The sequence below is a fragment of the Anopheles moucheti genome, chromosome 2 (assembly GCF_943734755.1).
Source record: "Anopheles moucheti chromosome 2, idAnoMoucSN_F20_07, whole genome shotgun sequence".
Taxonomy (NCBI): domain Eukaryota; kingdom Metazoa; phylum Arthropoda; class Insecta; order Diptera; family Culicidae; genus Anopheles; species Anopheles moucheti.
Window position 1 is genome coordinate 50,917,034 of NC_069140.1, and position 18,625 is coordinate 50,935,658.

Here is an 18,625-nt window from a genome sequence, read left to right on the forward strand (position 1 = left end):
GAGTTTCTTTGAGATTTATATTTGATTTTGCTTGATTTCTTGTCTTCAAATTTAAAATTAACGATCGTTTATTTGACGTTTTTGTTATTTTGGGCGCATTGATGTTTGAAACCATTTCCTCACATCATTTTCTGTTATGGAAATTTGAGGCTTTTTGCGGTTAAGAAGCTGATCATAAAAGATGGTATATTAATTTGTTCGTACCCTTTCAAATCGCACCGAACACGAAAATAAATCTGAACCTCAGACGAATGGGTTTGCAACTGTCAAAAGCACATTATTTTTCACAAATTGTCTGACAGCATACATTGTACGGACCTGTTTCATTTCCACGCTGATGGCTCATCGTTCTGGCTCGGCCGTGTGTTTGTGTGAATCGGTTGTGAAGAGAAAAGAGAGTACGTGAGAAGACGTACATTGCGTATACGGCGATCGGAGGTGATCGAAGCTCTGGTGCGGACGAACCAACAGCTTCCAACGGTTTAGAAGTGAAGTGCATCTTTCGGGTGTAGATGCGAAAAACAGCACACCGTCGTTCTATGTGCGTTCGGTACCATTGCTCCAGAAGCAACACTCCCCGAAGGCCTAATGCGGGCGCGCTCTGTGTGAATTCGTTTGCTTAACATTTGTGTTTCTATCCAAAACCCGCACAATCCGTGGTGTTTATAGTTTTTCATGTGTGTACGTTTAGAACTGACCGTGCATAGTTGCAAGCTACCATCTGACACCGGAACCGGGGAAAGAAATCGACCAAGCAACGGTTGTGTGTTATTCACCTTTACGAAAACCCGCAGTTTACAGGGAACGGTGAAGCAAAGAAAAGTAGCGAGCAAAGTAGCGTGTGCGAAAGAATATTCCTACACAATATAAGCTGTATGCGTGCATAAGTGTATGTGGTTGTTGTGCTTGTGTGTGTGAGTTGGTGAGTGTTTTTTCTTCATTACGATTTTGTGAAGCAACATCAAGCTGTACAGCAGGCTGTGAAGAAAAGACGATGGTTGGTCGGCACTAGCCAGCGCGGAAAATGAGGCTGTCCATCGCTGTCAGCTGGAAAAGCATCGTCGCCAACGAGAACGACCATCAAAAGACGGCCAGAGAACGCTTGTCACGGAGGGGTGGATAGTCCGGGTCGGTCAACAGCAACCGGTAGTGGGGTGGCGTAACGAGTTTTCTTTATCAGCTGGCATCCTTCATCGTACGCCTTCGTCAGAATCGAAACGCACTTCGTCGTGGTGCCCTTATCAGCTTGCTTGTTTTACCGTACCGTTTCCATCGCCTACGAGCGTACCCGCGCATTGCCATGGCGTCCGTCGTCTGCCCATCGGACGAAATTACGTATTCCTGAAGGCGCACTGTAGAAAGCGAAACCAAAACAGAGGAGAGCCTGTCAAATAAGAGGCGGCTACATCGATCGGTAAGATGATTGCTTCTACCCTCAAAATAGCTTAATGGCAATACATAATCTTCAACCGTAGTTCATGTGGTCGATACGTAAGATTCATTTACATCTACGCTCTAATCGACGAAAGAAAGATGCGACAGCACCGTTTCGTCCATGGGCAAATTTCAATTCAGCTGTCAAGGGAGACAAGAACTGTTCAGGTGTTGTGCCACACAAGAGAACCGCTGTGCGTTGTGTTTGCCAAAGCACGCACGTCGGGGACACGACCGACACGTTCTGTTCCACACCGCCCGACCGCACTCGCTCGTCGAGGTCAACCGGTTCGACGTCAGCGTCCGAATGGCTTACCCGACGTACCCAGAAAGGCCATCAAACCTGTTGTCACCTGTAGCAACATCAGCAAAACTGGCTGGAAGGTTTGCGTTTGGTCGGATTTAGCCGCGATTAGATGCCTTGTATTCGCGCAGAGAGTTCCCACAAGCTGTTCCAATTCTTGGCTCATGCTTCCAAGGCCAAATCGTAACTTAAGGTCGTTTTAGTACGTTTTTGGGATCGTGTTTGACCTCTCGTACAAAAAAACGATGGGAAAATTATGTATTGCAGCACCTTCTTAAGTGGTACATCTACAGCGAAGGTTAGTTCCGGTGTGAAAGAGGTCGATCATACTACATCTGTTGGCGGTAAATGTAAGGTTCATCTTACCAGCTGTAGAAAATGCGTGCGAAATAGAAATTGTTTCTCCAGCTGCAGCAATACAGCATGCTTGAAAAGGGCCTTTTTTTCTTTACGCTTAAACGTAGCACACTTCCGGTGGCACTTTCATCGCCAAATACACTCAGTACGCAAGCGGTTCCTCATAGGCTGTCTCGAAATCCCACCGCCCGGTTTCATTCGTGGGAGCCTTTTAGGCCTCAGCCCTTAAATTTTGAACCAGCTATTTCTTTCGGGTGTATCGGGGGTTTTATTGTCTAGCAAAAGACACACTGCGTGACTCGCGAGTATTGATCAAGCGTGCTCCAATTCTTCATGGGAGTAATTTTGTAGTTAGTTCCTTGCTTATGGTTTGTTCGCTCCCCTGTGCGCATAGTTGGGGAGTAAAAATGTTATCGAAATAGCTACCTTTCTTGATAAACACTAATCTAGTTTCATTTTGGAAATTTACGATGACTCGGTCGTTTTGAGTCGTACGTGTGCTCTTTTTTATTGCGGTCAAACGTATTTCATCGATTTGTGTAGAAACAAAACTACCGAGAATCTAAAACACAACGTTCGTGGAAGATGGTGGAGACTCTATTCTTCAAGAATAAATACGGTTTCCAATTTTTCATTTTTCTTTTTGTAATGTAATAGCCTTGAATCGATATTAAATAGAGCTCAACTAACATAATAATCATTAGGCCTAGAATTAATTCACGCTGATATCATGGGACACCTTTTCTCTGACGAAAAAGAAGCGGAACTCACACTACGAGTGTGATAGTTTTATTAGTCACCCACTTGGCGCCAGTTGATAGTCAATATGTGTATTTTTTTCCACGGCCACGAATCATCAGCAGCTACAACAGAGCACTCTTTCCACCGATAAGACGGTCGCTGCTCTGTTTCGCTTCCGTCAAACGATACTTCCACAGCAGACGCTAATTTTGTACAGTGTTATTAGTTCTTCGCCGTTTTGAATTCAATTGCCTAGGCTGTCTGTAAAGAGTTGAGGATAAAATACGTACAGATAAAGAGAGAGAGAGAGTAAGCCCGTGTACTCCAACATCTGCGACACGTGTTTGGTCAGGTGGTTTTAAGTGGCGAAGAAATGAGCAGTAGATGAACTTTACACTTGTTTATCTTTTTGCTTTCATTCAACCAGCCAACAACAATTTGCGCAAGTGATCTTGCAATTGTAATTGAAACTTTTATCCGGCCAAATGCTTTCACTCGGCACGGAGTTTAAATTTTCGTATAGATTCACCCGTTACCTGATACCCGTTCGCATTTAATTTGCCCGAATAGCGATTAACTTTCGCAAATGTGGCCAACGAAACTGCCGGGGGCGAACTGGTAACAGTTTCGCATCCTGATGTATGGCGCTAGAAATGGAAATGATCCACCGAAAATGGAGCATAGTGTGAATTCGATCATGGCCAGAAACGGACGGGCTAACCTTTCGCCTTGCCGTCCGGAAGAAATCACTTTCCATTTCGAAACCACTACTTGCAGCCTTGCACGCGTTTGTGGAGCATCCCGATCAAAACCTCTGCGGAACACCAGCATGGAACAGTCGTCGGCATACAAAATGGGAATCCAACCCGCCAGGGTGTTAATTTCCGGCTTCCTACGCGCTTGGTGGTAAAAGATACGTCAGCTATCAATTCCCTAGCGGACTGTTGTGACTTTTTGTTTAAAGATTTTGTCTACAAACGATCTCTTTTTTTCTTTCAGCCAAATCGTAAGCTGTGAATCGATGGAAAATTCATTGTTTTTGTAGGTAGCCAACTACGAAAGACATTAAAATGGGAAACGAAAAAATGAACTTTTAACGGTACGAGTGTCATTTACATCTTTATAGACGTCGAAATTGTCAACAACGTATCAAACGAATGATCACGAAGCGAAGTTACCGCAGCAGACTGTGAAACAACCCAGAAACAATTACGGATCACGTTCGTTACACTCGATCATTCAAGTCCGTACGATCATTTATCATGTGCGATCGTAACGAATCCCCACGTAGGAGGTAAAGCATCTTGCCAAGAGGTAGTGGCTTCGCTATATTTTCCCTGTTGCAACTAAAGCATGTGATCCGTTTGTAACAAAATGGTTTTATGTGTGAGGATGCACTCTTTTTTTTAGATCGTGCTTTGCTTCCAAAACAATCGCACGGTGAAACACACGCGAAGATTTTATTGCCGGTGGTGGGAGAAAAGAATATGCGAGCTGCCTAGACATAAAGGGAGAAAAATGATTGGCAAATTGCGCCGCCGTGCAATGAGAACCATCAATATGCATATTGCATTCGATGCTGTGACCTTTACTACATCGTTTTCACGTGCCGTAACGTCGTTACGGGAGCTTACATCCCGGGGGCAGCTTAGCTTTGGCTGAGATGATGTATAATGGATTTCCTCTAACCGTATGTCACAAGGTCTAGTACTTCGAATGATTTCCTTTTTGTCCTCTACACATTTTCAAAATGGAGTAATTTGGATGAAATTTATAGATTTACTTTATTGCCTGAGATACGCCTTATCCATCACATTGAGGGTAATTCACTAGCGGATCTTTTTCACCTTGAACTTAAGTTGTTAAACTTTTAACTAAAATTAGATATAAATGCTTAAAATACACATACCATCGCAAGGCACGATAATCCATCAGAAATGTGTGTACTTGGCGGTACGTCAAATCATGCACGAACGACAGCTTCCATACTGGAAACGTGCGAAACGCGTGAACGATCGTGCGGAGGAGTATCGTAATCGTTGGTGCTCAATGCGAGACCGTACCTTGCCTCTTGTTTAAAGTCACCCGCCCGTTGTTCCATTTGGGAACGTCGTCGTCCTACGCTAGACACGGAGCTTGTGGCCACAGACACAAGCAAGAGGGGAAAAAAAAACATCCATCCGGATACAAGGTCCCACGGATGGAAGTGGCCATCGATCGGTCGCTTCGTATCATACCATTCGTTTGCGGCTAGAGTTTAAATACTCTTCAATCGGTCCGGAGGTTGGTGTTTGTTGTTTTTTTTTTCTTGCTGTACGCATTTTGCTTGAAAACTTTGCGGAGGCGTTTGGGTGTTGGTTGTGATTTTTGAATGGGTCCGCGCTTCAATTCGGTGACGTCAGCAGACGGCCGAAGTCTCGTAGATTCCAAGCCTTGCTGTTTGGAGATGAATGGTTTGCAAGTGTCATTCAGGCCGAACTTCCGTGGGTAGGACATTACGTTCTGATTTGATTAGAGTTCGGCAACGGCGTGGTGTTACATTTTTAACGTGCTCTTGCGTATTGCTATTAGGTTTGTTGTTTATTGATTTTGTCGTGGAAGGCTGTATGTTATACACATTTGGTTTTATGACTCTTTAGCAAGATTGAATTGTAATAAAATGAGTAATATATTGCCACCACTTGGAAAGTGTCATGTTGGAGTTGAATAAAACACGTTTTTCTTTGTTATCTTATAACATGTTGAAGCTATTTTCCCGTGACTCATTAGCCGCTGGGAATTCGTACCCAAAATAATATTTTAAATTTTTTCTCATTTCTTACGATCTCGTCATCGCCAAGTGAATGAGATTTTTTTTTGGGATTTGTATTTTTTAAATGCTTTTATTTAACTGAAAATTTATTTAAACTAACGCGAGAGACTGTTGATAACTCCACAAGACTGCTGATGAAACGGCAATTGTTGTTTGTGCCAGTAAGAATAGATTCTAATGAATTAAGTGTTCAAAATCTTCCCTAGATCTTCCTAGATCTTAAGATTGGATTTATAAGTAAAAAACGCACCTAATAAGACTTTTACAGATTGATTAGAACTTAACATTAAACAGTAATGATCAGGTTTTATGGTTATCTATAAAGAATTTAAAATATGTTACAGGTATAGTAGTTGTTTAGCACTAAAAAAATCAAAATCCTCGCAAATTTATAATGAGCTTAAAAGAGCATAAATTTAAAATGTTTAGTGGATGCTAGTCGGAATCAAATCTCAATTGTTCAATTCACTGTATCGTGAGTGCGAGAAAAACTTGTTGAACTAGCTAAAGTCGTATATAGGATTTGATCGGTTTACAGGTGACTCCGACCTATTAGGTGCAGGTCGTTCCGCTCACTGTACGTATTAGTATACAAATAACATTTGCAGCTATTTTTAAGGTGTTCATCAATTTATGATAATTTTAAGCAGTGAACTCCGCTAAAGATAACATGAAGACATAAAAGAAAATAGTTCCTCGGTGTATATGCCTTTATCATACAAATTTATACACCATTAACCGATTACTAATTAACAGATCGTTATGAAAAAATAATACTACAATATACTTATCACCATCAAAAATGAATGCAAGACTTACTAATTAATCACCAACGGCTGATATGAACGTTGGTGTAGTGATTCGCAACTAACGCTGCGCAGCAAACAATGTAAAGCAAAGAGCAATAGCAAATGTGTGTCACAGACAGTGTAAAACTGTGCTCGCGGGTATGATCGGACTAATCTGTGCCAAAGCTCTACCGCCACCGCCATCCCACCATCAGTTAGTCGCACCACGAAGGTCGTTATGCAGTCGGCCACTTTCCACACTTCCGCTTCTAAGCTAACCTGGTGCCACCGAGCCAAACCGATGGCCTCCCGTCTCTATCTGCACAATTATTTAAACTCCCGTTGATGGGGAGGTTTTCTTCCCACACTTTTCCCGTCCCCGATCGCGTTGATGCACCGCCGGGGCAATGGATGAACATCAGCGCCCAAACGATTGTTTTCTGTGCCCGTGGTGTTGGGATCACATCTTCCCTAGCTGTGGCGGGTGGGTCTTTTTTGTTGGCCCCTCGTTTTTTTTTGTTGTTTTTGGTTTTCTAGTGAATGATTTAAATTTAAAAAGGTTTTCACGTGCAATTCAGATGCGTAGTTTACTTCGGTGCAGCACATCGCTCTACTAACTCTATTTCCGTACTCTCGACGCACAGCACCGTTTGCTTGCGGTGCAATTGTTTCATTTGTACCCAAAAACTCCCGAACGCACCAGATATCTGTGCACGGTGTCGAAACTAAGTAAAGATCCGGTAGTTTTCGTACGGAGAGACACGTATCCGCAACGATTTGCACTTCTTTAAAAGACTTTTCAAACATCCAAACAAGACACACAGACACAATAAAGCACCAAATGCGATCACTTGTGGAATGGAACACTTTCTTCCTGCATGGGTTTCTGCACTATTTTTAGGCACAAAAAAGACCACGCGTGTGTAGCAACTTATTTTCTTTTGCTCTCCACCGTAAACGACTAAATCGATCGTTGGTTCGGGGTGTTTTTTTTCCTTGTGGCATTTTCCACTAAGAAGCAACAGGCCGGAAACGGTTCCGGAACATTTTTTGGCCACATGCCGAACGCATTTTGCCCAAGTTGTAGTGCGGTGGTACGCACGGCAAATCGGGGGAATATGTAACAATGGAAGGGCATAAAGCATTGCACTGCAACCGAACGAGAAAAAAAACATAACCTCTCAATCTTGTTCGGCAACTATTCCGGAAGGTGGGGAACGTGCGTTTTTTTTTTCCTGGCCAAATGGAACCGATTTTTTCTTCGTTTGATTCGTATTTACCGGTACGCAAATTCGTGTACGACCTTCACATGTTTGACGGTTGCGGATCGTAGTGGTTACACAGTATTGGTGCCCGGCACATACCGATCAGCCGGTCGTGTAATTTCGACGCGATCGGTCGGTTCAGGGTCGATTGCGGTGGGTTGTGGTGGGTATAAATTAGCGATCCGATGCAAATTTCCAAAGAAAACGCGTATGCTGTTGGAAGGAGAAGACAATTGCCGTTACGGTTTCCGTGGAAGCAGATTCCTTCTCTTTAAATGCTCTTGCCTATTGTAATCTCTTAAACATGCTGTCGTCGATTCGGGGCTTCGCGATCATGCAGAGGACATGATCACCTAGGATCAGCAATCATTTCAACTTGCTTTGCTCTTCCAGGATTATTATTTTGCAGAAAGGAGTTTGTAATGATCGAACATCCAGAAGCCATGATCCAATCATTCAAATTAGTCTTTTATCTTCCGTCTTGTCTTGTAATAGGGGTTGTTTTTATCATATAGCCGTACAATCCGTACAATAAAAGTTTCAGGTTTTGGGTGGTTGTTCCAGACGAGTTAAGATCCACGACCTACGGTACATTGGATCGAAAGGCGTACGACAACTCAATCAAATCAATACCTCAAAGACAAAGATTAATGAATCTGTAAGAATCCTTGAACTGAATGGTATGAGTCTGAATCCTAGGGTCAAAAATTCAAGAATCTTAGAGGATTACTTCACCTATGGGCTTTTCCGCAGAATTGGAAATAATTAGTTTGTAGTGATTGAAGATGCCATTTGGATGAGATTTCGTACCACTGGAATATAAATGGCTTAATATCACCATGGAAGATTGTTGTAACGAATTTTTTGAATAATTTTTAAAAATATTAATATTGATAAATAAGTAAAAATTCATGTCATATCTGAGAATTTAACTGATTTCAATATTTGTCTAATCATTTTCAACAACATTTTACGTTATTGACTCTTAACAAAACATATCCAAAATTTATTGTTATATTCGATCAACGTTTAAATTTGAATCTTTGAAACACTTGGCAAGATTGAATGTAATGAAAAATCAAGAGAACTGCGAAAAAAGCGTTACCCATTGTTTGGTTTGGCTTCAGATCAATAGGTGTATTGCCCAATCTTTCGTTTGCTGTCGACCATTTAAACTTCACAATCAAACAAAAATTTTTAGTGTAAATTCATGACGTTTTTTTTTACAGCGTTGATGCTTCGTTTGTTTATTTGTCCTTTGTTTGAGGATTGAAGCGTTAATGTTTACTTATTTCTCAACTCGTCTCATATTTGCATCGCGATGTGATGTGATGTGAGCTATGTGCCAAAGCTATCCGCACATGTAGCTTAACTTAATGAATGATTTTATACTTTAAATACAAAAAAAAACTATTTCACTTAATTCGTAACTGTGAGGTCCAAAAGACGTCCACAAGCTTGAGGTGGAAACTCCGTTAGCATAGAATGGATACACTCGAATAGTTTAGCTTCATTTCGGTTCCCCTGCTTTGGTGGAGCACTGTTGGGGCTTTGCTTTTCCCTCACCGTGCATGCTTCTGCCGCAAAGAACAACTACACTACACATTTTCTTTTACCATGTTTTTTTTTGTTCCTCAATGATACCGCTGTACGCTTGAAGCTGTGGCCGGGTTCGCTATGCTGGTCTCGCGGTGGAAGAAAGGCCAGTCACACACATCGACTCCCGTCCGGAGTTGGGAGTGTAATTACGGTCTCTTAAATTGAATGACGAGTATTTGCGAGAAATTAACCGTAAACACCACACCTCTTCCGCCATCTTCCATACGGACAGATCAGCATCACCCCTCTGCAACACTCTCCCGTGTGCGTGTGTACCTGTTTGGGCACAATCTTTCACTGTCGAGACCGGCCCGGCCTGCGACCCGCAGGAGAGTGTTCCATCGTCCATTAGCCTTCTTCACTGTACGGTAGTTTTCCGCGGGGCGTTAGTTTTTGTTTCGTCTTGGTCACTGGAGAAGGTGGAAAGGTTCGAAATGGGAAAGCGCACAAACAGATCGGGAGTGGAAAAGTGATTGTTCTACTTCCAATCTGCTAACGAGATGTTGGTCCTGCTAAGGCTTTTCGGCAAATGTGTGTAACGCATATGTTACGCCAGCAGTAAGTTGGCTGAAATTCTGTGAACTTTGCCGTGAACTTGCCGAGAGTGAGCAGCTGCGTTGCTACAATGTTGCTACAATCTTCAAGGTTCCCCTTAATGTCGTCACCAAAGTGAGCCTCATATGGATACACGTGGTCGTAGCAAACTATTTGCATAGTACAAATTAATTGCCTCGTGGCCTTCTCTGTCCTTTCTCGCGGTGGAAGTGTTTACTATTTCAACCACCGACGCATGTTTCCTAGTGATTGTTTGTGGTTTTACACTGGACAACCCTTGAATGAACGTTCAAAATAAGGAGTTTGTCAAATACTTTGCAAAATTTTTGATTAATTATTATTAGTAGGTTTCAAGTAGTATGTTATTAGTATAGTAGTAAAACATATTTTAAAAAAAATGTAATGAAAATGAAAATATTTTTGCAAAGAAGAAGGAAGAGGTTCCAAGTGGAAAATACAAAAAGAATCTTACAATCATATAACATACGAAAAAAAATAAATTAAACGCGAATAATATTTTTTTTCTTATATTTAAGCGTCTTTTTATACTGCGTACCTAACTTAACTATATTTTGTTAGCTTTACTTAGTTAACAGACACTACAACCACTCACGAATCATGGTCCTTTGTCTGTCGATCGTTTATCTTGAGTTTTGCGATACCATACGCATCAACGGCATTACATCCATGTTGATGGGTTTAAACAGAATTTACGGGTTTGGCCATTTCGGTGTCCTAATCTGTTGCCCGGTAGAGGCACAACTCTTTGGCTGTTTGACACAAGAATCTCAGAGATCTTGGCCTGGGAATTCTAGTTACTCAAGACTTTGGTTTACTCTTAGTTGGATACAGCCAGTCTTGCATATTTTAGTTCTCTTCCTTTGTTTTAGAACTGGGATAGGGTACTGAACCCTTCCTGTAGTCTGACGGTAGCACCTGTCTGGAGTCCTGTAAAGAGTGGCACACATACTTGGAGAAAATATCTTCTCAGTGTTTCAGATACCTTTCATTAACCGTTTTTGGTTACTGATGCTTACCGAAGGGTTTAGTCGTGATGCAGTGGACACAGTGCGCGTGGTCATTTTTCAATCTTCGCACTGTTTTGTTTGGTATGTTTGGTTGGATCGGTCAAGTTCAGGGTAAAAACATTTATACATCAATACCCTCTTCGCTGCTCCATTACGGAAGTTCATTGCTCATTGCTGGTTGCCTTCCCTTTGCTTCGAAGTTCGTAGCGAATGTGTCTCTGACCCCCCGCATGTATGGGGTGGTGGTACGCTGGAACGGATCGAGACAAATCGTCAGTGGTTTTGGGACAGCTGATTCGTTGCGTTCGCTCTCCCCGTCGTACATTTGATTTATGGACCGCTGCCGCTCTGTGTACTTCATTGCTTCGGTGCTGTGTAGTAGTTCTTGAGAAAGTTTCCCGATCGGGGTTTTAAGATGAGGTTGTTGTACGCATTTGCCGCAGTGTCTGTGGGAAGGTTGTGGCTTGGGTAGATCCGTATAAGCAGATTCTTTCATTGCGAGACATGAACACATGAAGTTCACTGGAATAAAGCAACACTGTCAAAAGGAAATAGTTAATAGAAATAGATTCAGTAATAATAACTAGTACAATAGCCGTAGTAATGTAATAGTAATTAATTGTTAAGTAATAGTAAAAGTCATTTCTGCTTCAAATACACAATTTCGAATTAACTGTTTCTTTCTGTTACAGATGATCGTACTGCGTCATCCTCAAAACAGTAAGACGTCTTTATTTATTCGTTTTGATCCATTCTATGTCGGCTCCAACGATCGAAATTGCCCAACAATGGACACCACGTTTTGCCTCTCGCAAAGGTACACCACGCTGTCTATTGTGTTACAAATTGCAGTGTGGTGGTGTCCGTTTTGCCGGGTTTCTTTTGCATTCCGGGCTTAAGTTGCCAAGCTGTAGCACTATCCATCACCTAGACGTCCTCCTCACGGACACCCTGTGCCCGCATCGAACCATCTATAGACAAATCTCCATTGCTTAAAACACGTTCATCCCCGATGGGTCCAATGGTGGGGGGTTTGGCCATTGTTTTCCTGTTTGCTGCCGTACAGTAGGACAGGAGGAATAATCTGTTCGGTTGCAACAGACGTACCAAGCCCATCGTTTGTACTATCCACCTGTGAGGGAGGGGACGTACAGGGCAGGGGATTTTAGGACGACATTGGTTACGGTTTCGATCACCTCGATCAGTGATCGGACTTTCTACGGGCCCATCACTCCCAGCACACCGATGTATTTTCCTCTCGGCGATTCTTTTCGTGTTCCGTATCACACTAACCAAATTGCTATTCTAGAGACTGTTGTTTCGATATAGTGTCGTGATCGATGACTATCGTACCTTTCCTAACCATGCTTGCCGGTTTGGGGCGCAGAATTCATCCAACTACTGTACCAAGCTCCAAGTATTGCGCTGCTGCTGCATCGTTTAGTACAGTGGGCCCCCGAGGCGATGACAAATTTGGCGAATGCAATTTCAGTGTAAATCGTTGCAATTTTATATTTAAATTGTCCGATGCCTTGTTACTGTACGAAACGATTCGTGAGTAGTGCCGTGTGGGACACGATCTAGTTTCAAATGTTTCATTTTTCTTTTTCCCCTACACGCAAAAATTATGCGATGAATTATATATTATGCTTTATTTTTATTTCGTTGAAGCTTTGAGATTTTTTTGTTGTTACCGGTTAGATCTTTGTTTTCCTTACTTTCATGTTACTACACAAATGCGTGCATTTGTCTGCGTCACAGACCACCAAAGGGTAGGATTGCGGCATACCGTACCGTATGACTCACACGCGAATTCCCTCTACATAAACCCGATGACGAAGCGACACTGCCGCCGTTTGCGTATTATGGAAAAACTGCTCTAAATCGGGCATGCAGCAAAAGACACCCGACGGTACAAGACGTCCACCGCCGGCATACCTCTTGACGCCCTGCTGCGGCGGAGATTCCGCCACCAGGGATGCATTCTTTCAAGCCGTCAAGAAGAGTTGTGCACTAGCTGCATTTCGGTACATGGCGTGCACACGTTACATTGCACGTTTTATTTTCGTGTTCATCGTTGCATCGCAAAAAGGAACCACAAACGAATAGGAGGACGAATTTTCGCGACAAGAAGGCGTGTGCTAAACGGTGTTGATCTAGCGATGAATAAAGAGATTGATAGACCCAGCCGAAACTGTGACTGGTGGCAAAAGACTGGTTTTCTGGCTGACCTGTTACCATGTTTTTTTGCCTGTTTGGTTGGGTAGCCTGTGGTTGGTAAAGATGTGTGTAGATAAATGGCGCAAACGAACAACAATTGCATTGGGCTGGGGACCGTCCAGTATACCTCTGGCCGGCATTTTCCCTTTGCCGCTCATTGCATCAACGCGAGGATGTTTAATTTAAAATAGAACTTGGTGGGGAAGGAGCGGTTCAACATCATTCGTCCGAAGGTGGGATATAAACGCGCAAGAGATAACCCACCGACGGCAACGGGCTAATTATGTTTCATATTTTATTTGTCCATTGTTTTGTTTGTTTCTGCAGACCACCGGTTGCGCTTTCTATATTTTTTATTTTTGTCTATTTCCTTTTTTCTTTGTAGGACACAAGCGCAAGTGATCGTATTAGTCATACCGTGCGCGGACTAGTTGCACTGTCTTTCCGATTCAAGCCAGGAAACGTATTAGCGTTTGATCGTTCGTTATAGTCAGGTATGTCAAACTGCATGTAGGAGGTTTTCTACTATTTTTAAAATAAAATTAATACGAATGATCAGCGATAAACATTTAACATATACATGCAAGGAATATATAACACAAGTTATAACATGAAACTTATGCTCTTCTATTTTAGTTGGAAAATCTTTTACCACCCTTAACCGTCTAGGAGTAGTTTGGGTATCTTGTGACATGAATTAACCGTACTCGACTCGAATCATCCATTTATTCATACGAAGGAGAGAAACACACTGAATCCAAAGCATTGGTATTTCTTTTTGGTTTAATGATCTATCGAATACCAGTCGTAATATTGGCTTATTAAATTTGTTTTTATTGCGTAGCTGTATAGGTAACAAGGGACTGGGTTAAATTGACTTACGATCGATGATCTTCGCTGTATTAAACCCAACCCAAAGATACGCGACATCATGGAATCTCCCAATGAGACAGTCATACAATAATTAACCGCTTGTTATTTGTTAGAGATAATCAATCCAGAGATTTCCCATTTCCATTGTTCAGTTTTTAAACATTTTCTTCATTATAAGTAGGATAGCATGTTTTTATTCCATTTTTTTCAAAAAACAATTACGTTTAAATTGTTATGATTACAATCCAACAACCGTATCAACCTTCGAGTGAGTTGGACAACCCCGACATAAGTTACGGTGGATCGGCAATGTGCTAGCTGGTTTTTGACTTACTTTTAGTTAAGATCATCCTACACATTGTGCGTACTATTTCAACCTTTTAAAATAATTTCCAACGCTAGTCATGTGCTTGTGCTTCGTTTCCAACGTTGTCGTGGTTGCGTTTTGTAGGTCAGCCCAGATAAAGCTTTTGCGCATCACGCTTTACCAGCGCAAGTTAACCAGTGCTTTGGGTTCATTAATTTGAGGAGAGTTCATAAAGCCCTTTTTCTCACACCATTTTCATGTGACATTGTATGTGATTGATGTCCGTTGCATTATTTTTTTTCTTCTTTGCGATGAACATTGTGTAAACCCTGGAGCGCGTACTGTACGACCATACGACTTAGTGTCGGTAAGCAACAACGAAAAAGAACGTATTAGCGAAAGAAAGTTTTCAAAGAGAAAAGTATTGGTGATGGGAAAGATGCATTTCTTCACCGCACGCGATTTCCTTTCACTTAACCGATAAAAACGAAAAATACATCCGCAGCGGCAGTGTAACGCTTGGTTCTGTCTGCTTACTGTTACCGTGCCAGACGGCACGTGCCTCCTTTCGTCGTCTGGCTTTCTTAGGCTGTAACGATTCTGATTACAAATTCAAGCCTCGTGGTTTCACACAACTACACTGGAACGGGGTGAGATTTGTGACGAAGTGGTTCGACCGACCGGTCCAAAGAATTCCGAACCCAGGCCAACACACTTGTAAGGTGGTGTTTATGGACGCAGCAGAAGGTGTGCATATGCGTTCACTAATTAGCTTATAATTGACGATTGTGCGACAGGCACTAGAAGGAAGAAACTAGGGGTATAGAATAGGGAGTAGTGAAAAGCCCGGGGCAGCAATAGACCCAGGACCTGGAATGGCCAGGTTGTAAATGGATGAAATGTTTCTTCCCACCCAGTGCGGTGTGTTTTCGTCGTTCGATTACAAAACAGCACCAACCACGAAGGGACGCATGGTACAGGCGAAGGTTTAAACGAGGCCACAAAAGAAGACGTCGGCCAGTATCAGGGTCACACTGTATAGGTGATTGAAATGTGAGAACTTTTTAATGTGCTCTGTTTTGGGGTTCGGATTGTTTCTTAGACTTTTTCCACGTGTAACTACGTCGGAACCGTGTTGCTTCACATTTACGCTCCGCTGTAGCGAATGGAGCTATCGCCATGGCATTTAAATTCGGTGTCAAGACTTGCCACCAATGGGCTGGGGGGAAGCATAAGAAGAATCTTGAAACTTGTGTTTGCAATGTGAAGTAATTGAATGTAAATGTGTATATGAGTATACTTGTGGTGTCAACAGTTATTATACGGATTGTAACATGTTGCTTTTTCATTTTCATTGTAGATTCACGCAACAAGACGTAAATGCGGTACGTACGTCAAAGACAGAAATCAAAGGATCACTGAGGGAGAAGTAGAGAACATTGGTTCCTTGTGTCGCCGCTACCGACGCGCCGTCACGCCATAAGACAGGAGGAATGACCATCGTTATGGCTGGTCTATCGACATCGGAAATATGCGAAAACACGAAACTGGCCCGTGAAATGGCAGTGATGGGGAACTACGATTCGGCCGGTATCTACTACGAGGGTGTTTTGCAAATGCTGCGCAAACTGCTGGTCGGTCTTAGTGAACCACTGCAAAAGGGCAAATGGTTGATGGTAAGCTGATACAGATGATTTGGACGTGATCACCTTTTGTCACCTTTTATAAACATTTTTATTTTTCTCCATCTTTTCTTATTGTAGATACAACAAGAAATTAACAAAGAGTACAATCAAATGAAACTAATTCAAAAGACGCTTACGGAAATTACAATGGATCTGCAAAATGCACCGCTGCAAGCCCGCATCCGCACACCCCTGCACGAAACTGCCAGCAAAGATCCGGCAGCATGGTTCCGGGCCGATCCGGACATCTGGATGCCGCCGGTATCCGGGCGCGGTGGCGTTGATCCGGATGTGTGGGCACCAGCACCAGATATGCCACCGCCCGATCATCGCCGGGCCGTAGCACCCCGTAATCAATCACGCTCCAGTACGGCACTGAACCGGAAGTCGGAAGTGAATCGCCGAAATGCGGCCACTAAATCGGCATCCACAACAACCGTCGGAGGGCGCAAGACAATCAGTCAGTCAGCACGTGCCACGACCGGTGGAACTTCGGGAATGAACGGTGCATCGCGCACAGGAACGCTGACGAGAACGAAAGGTGGTGCAGGCCAGCGAAGCTCGGCAGCAGCGGCAGGTGGTGATGCAACCAACGGCAATGGAGAGAAGAGCGACAAGGAAAAGCTGGACGACGACGAAGGCAACGGCGGCGATACGCCGGAGGAAGTGGAGCGCAAGTTCGAACCAGCCAGCCATGTGGACGTCGATCTAGTGGATATGCTCGAGCGTGACATACTGCAAAAGAATCCAAACATTCACTGGGATGACATAGCGGATTTGCATGAAGCGAAACGGCTGCTGGAGGAAGCCGTCGTTCTACCGATGTGGATGCCGGACTACTTTAAGGGCATCCGAAGACCCTGGAAGGGTGTGCTGATGGTTGGTCCACCCGGTACCGGCAAAACAATGCTCGCGAAAGCCGTTGCTACCGAGTGTGGCACCACGTTCTTCAACGTGTCCTCGTCAACACTTACCTCCAAGTATCGGGGTGAGTCTGAGAAGTTGGTGCGTCTCCTATTCGAGATGGCACGGTTTTACGCGCCTAGTACGATCTTTATCGATGAAATCGATTCGCTTTGTTCGCGCCGTGGTTCGGAGTCCGAGCATGAAGCATCCCGGCGGGTGAAATCCGAGCTGCTGGTACAGATGGACGGTGTCAGTAACGATGAGGCAACCAAGATTGTTATGGTACTGGCCGCCACCAATTTCCCGTGGGACATTGACGAGGCGTTGCGACGACGTCTCGAGAAACGAATCTACATCCCGCTCCCGAACAGTGAAGGTCGTGAGGCACTGCTGAAGATTAATCTGCGCGAGGTGAAGGTGGACGAGTCGGTGGATATGCGCGACATTGCTGACCGGTTGGATGGTTACTCGGGTGCGGACATTACGAATGTTTGCCGCGATGCATCGATGATGTCCATGCGGCGCAAAATTGCCGGCTTGCGGCCCGAACAGATACGGCAGCTGGCAAAGGAGGAACTCGATCTGCCGGTATCGAAGCAGGACTTCAAAGAGGCCATTGCCAAGTGCAACAAGAGCGTATCCAAAGACGACCTAGCGAAGTATCAGCAGTGGATGAAGGAATTCGGTTCCTCGTGATCGAACGTGTGTTTCGTCCCACTGACGACGAGCAAACCGGTGACGATCAGTCCATGGATATTAAGACTGTCGTCGATGACTGATTTGTGGGTGATTGAACTGTGTTGGACGGTTCAATGTGAGATTGTGATCCTTGTATAAAGATGAAGAAATAGACAGTGAATCCGAGAGTAGATGGGATAAACAAAACAAATCGGGAGCAAAATGAATTAGCATACAGGCCTATCGTTCGAAATGCACCGCTTAAGGGAAATTTAGTATCGTCCAACACTGGCAGAATTAATAGCTTTCTTATTCGCGCTCACTACGCGTCCATCTTTTTATCGAAACCGTTTGCTTGCTTTTGTTAGCAAGCGCATGGTCATACAGTTGCGCTTATCTTAATGGTTCCTTCCGAATTCTATTTCACACATCATATCAATATTCAATGAGACAGTCCTGGAATGTAGGTTGGCAATAATTAGGTAGGTCAACGATTTTTTTCTCTGTTAATTGTAATGCACATTGGTTGTTTCTATTGCCGATGTGATCCATTGCCTTGATTGCTGTGCCTATCATCCGTAGGGCCATTTTAACATCATTAGATGCTTCAAAGGAGCGTCTCACTATCTGAAGGTTTGAAGTGGATGAACAGATAGAACGAAACAGAAAACACTGAAACTAGGATCAAGCTCTTCGCGGAAGAGCAAGAACTGCTGCAGAGCATGTAACATCCATCTGTTTTCTTTTACATTTTACTACTACAATAAAATCAACTATAATACTAGTGTAATGAATAAGATGTAATAAAACACTTGAATAACATTTTATAAAAAAGTGACAAAATAAAAGCATAAATGCGTATGTAATTAGTTCTTTCTGCTTCTTGTTTTGTTGTTACGCTTCATTCCATACATGAATGCAGCGTTATTTATTATTTACAAATTATGCCAATTCTAATAAATAGTGGAAATAAAGCCGTTACTTTTTCATCAAAAAATGTAACGGCTTGTTTGTATGATTTACACATTTTAAGCGCAAAACGCTTCCAATGTCAAACTCACGATGTTCGAACA

General features: G+C 43.1%; 1 protein-coding gene across 2 annotated transcripts; it reads left to right on the top strand.

Annotated features, from left to right (window-relative positions):
- Nucleotides 1-434: 434 nt before the first annotated feature.
- On the top strand, nt 435-18,406 carry LOC128309437 (katanin p60 ATPase-containing subunit A-like 1). Of its 2 annotated transcripts, XM_053045824.1 has the most exons (5): nt 435-1,414; nt 11,576-11,603; nt 13,489-13,597; nt 15,644-15,959; nt 16,047-18,406. In XM_053045824.1, the coding sequence occupies exons 4-5, from the start codon at nt 15,777-15,779 to the stop codon at nt 17,568-17,570; spliced, it is 1,707 nt and encodes a 568-aa protein (XP_052901784.1). In that variant the 5' UTR covers nt 435-1,414; nt 11,576-11,603; nt 13,489-13,597; nt 15,644-15,776; the 3' UTR covers nt 17,571-18,406. The 2 variants fall into 2 exon arrangements, with proteins under 2 accessions (XP_052901784.1, XP_052901783.1); XM_053045823.1 differs by lacking the exon at nt 11,576-11,603.
- Nucleotides 18,407-18,625: the final 219 nt, after the last annotated feature.

Bases quoted from the DNA above. Each gene is read 5' to 3' on its own strand.
- LOC128309437 (XM_053045824.1), top strand. From the start codon at position 15,777: ATGACCATCGTTATGGCTGGTCTATCGACATCGGAAATATGCGAAAAC. The intron at 15,960-16,046 runs GTAAGCTGATAC...TTCTTATTGTAG, and splicing joins AAAAGGGCAAATGGTTGATG to ATACAACAAGAAATTAACAA.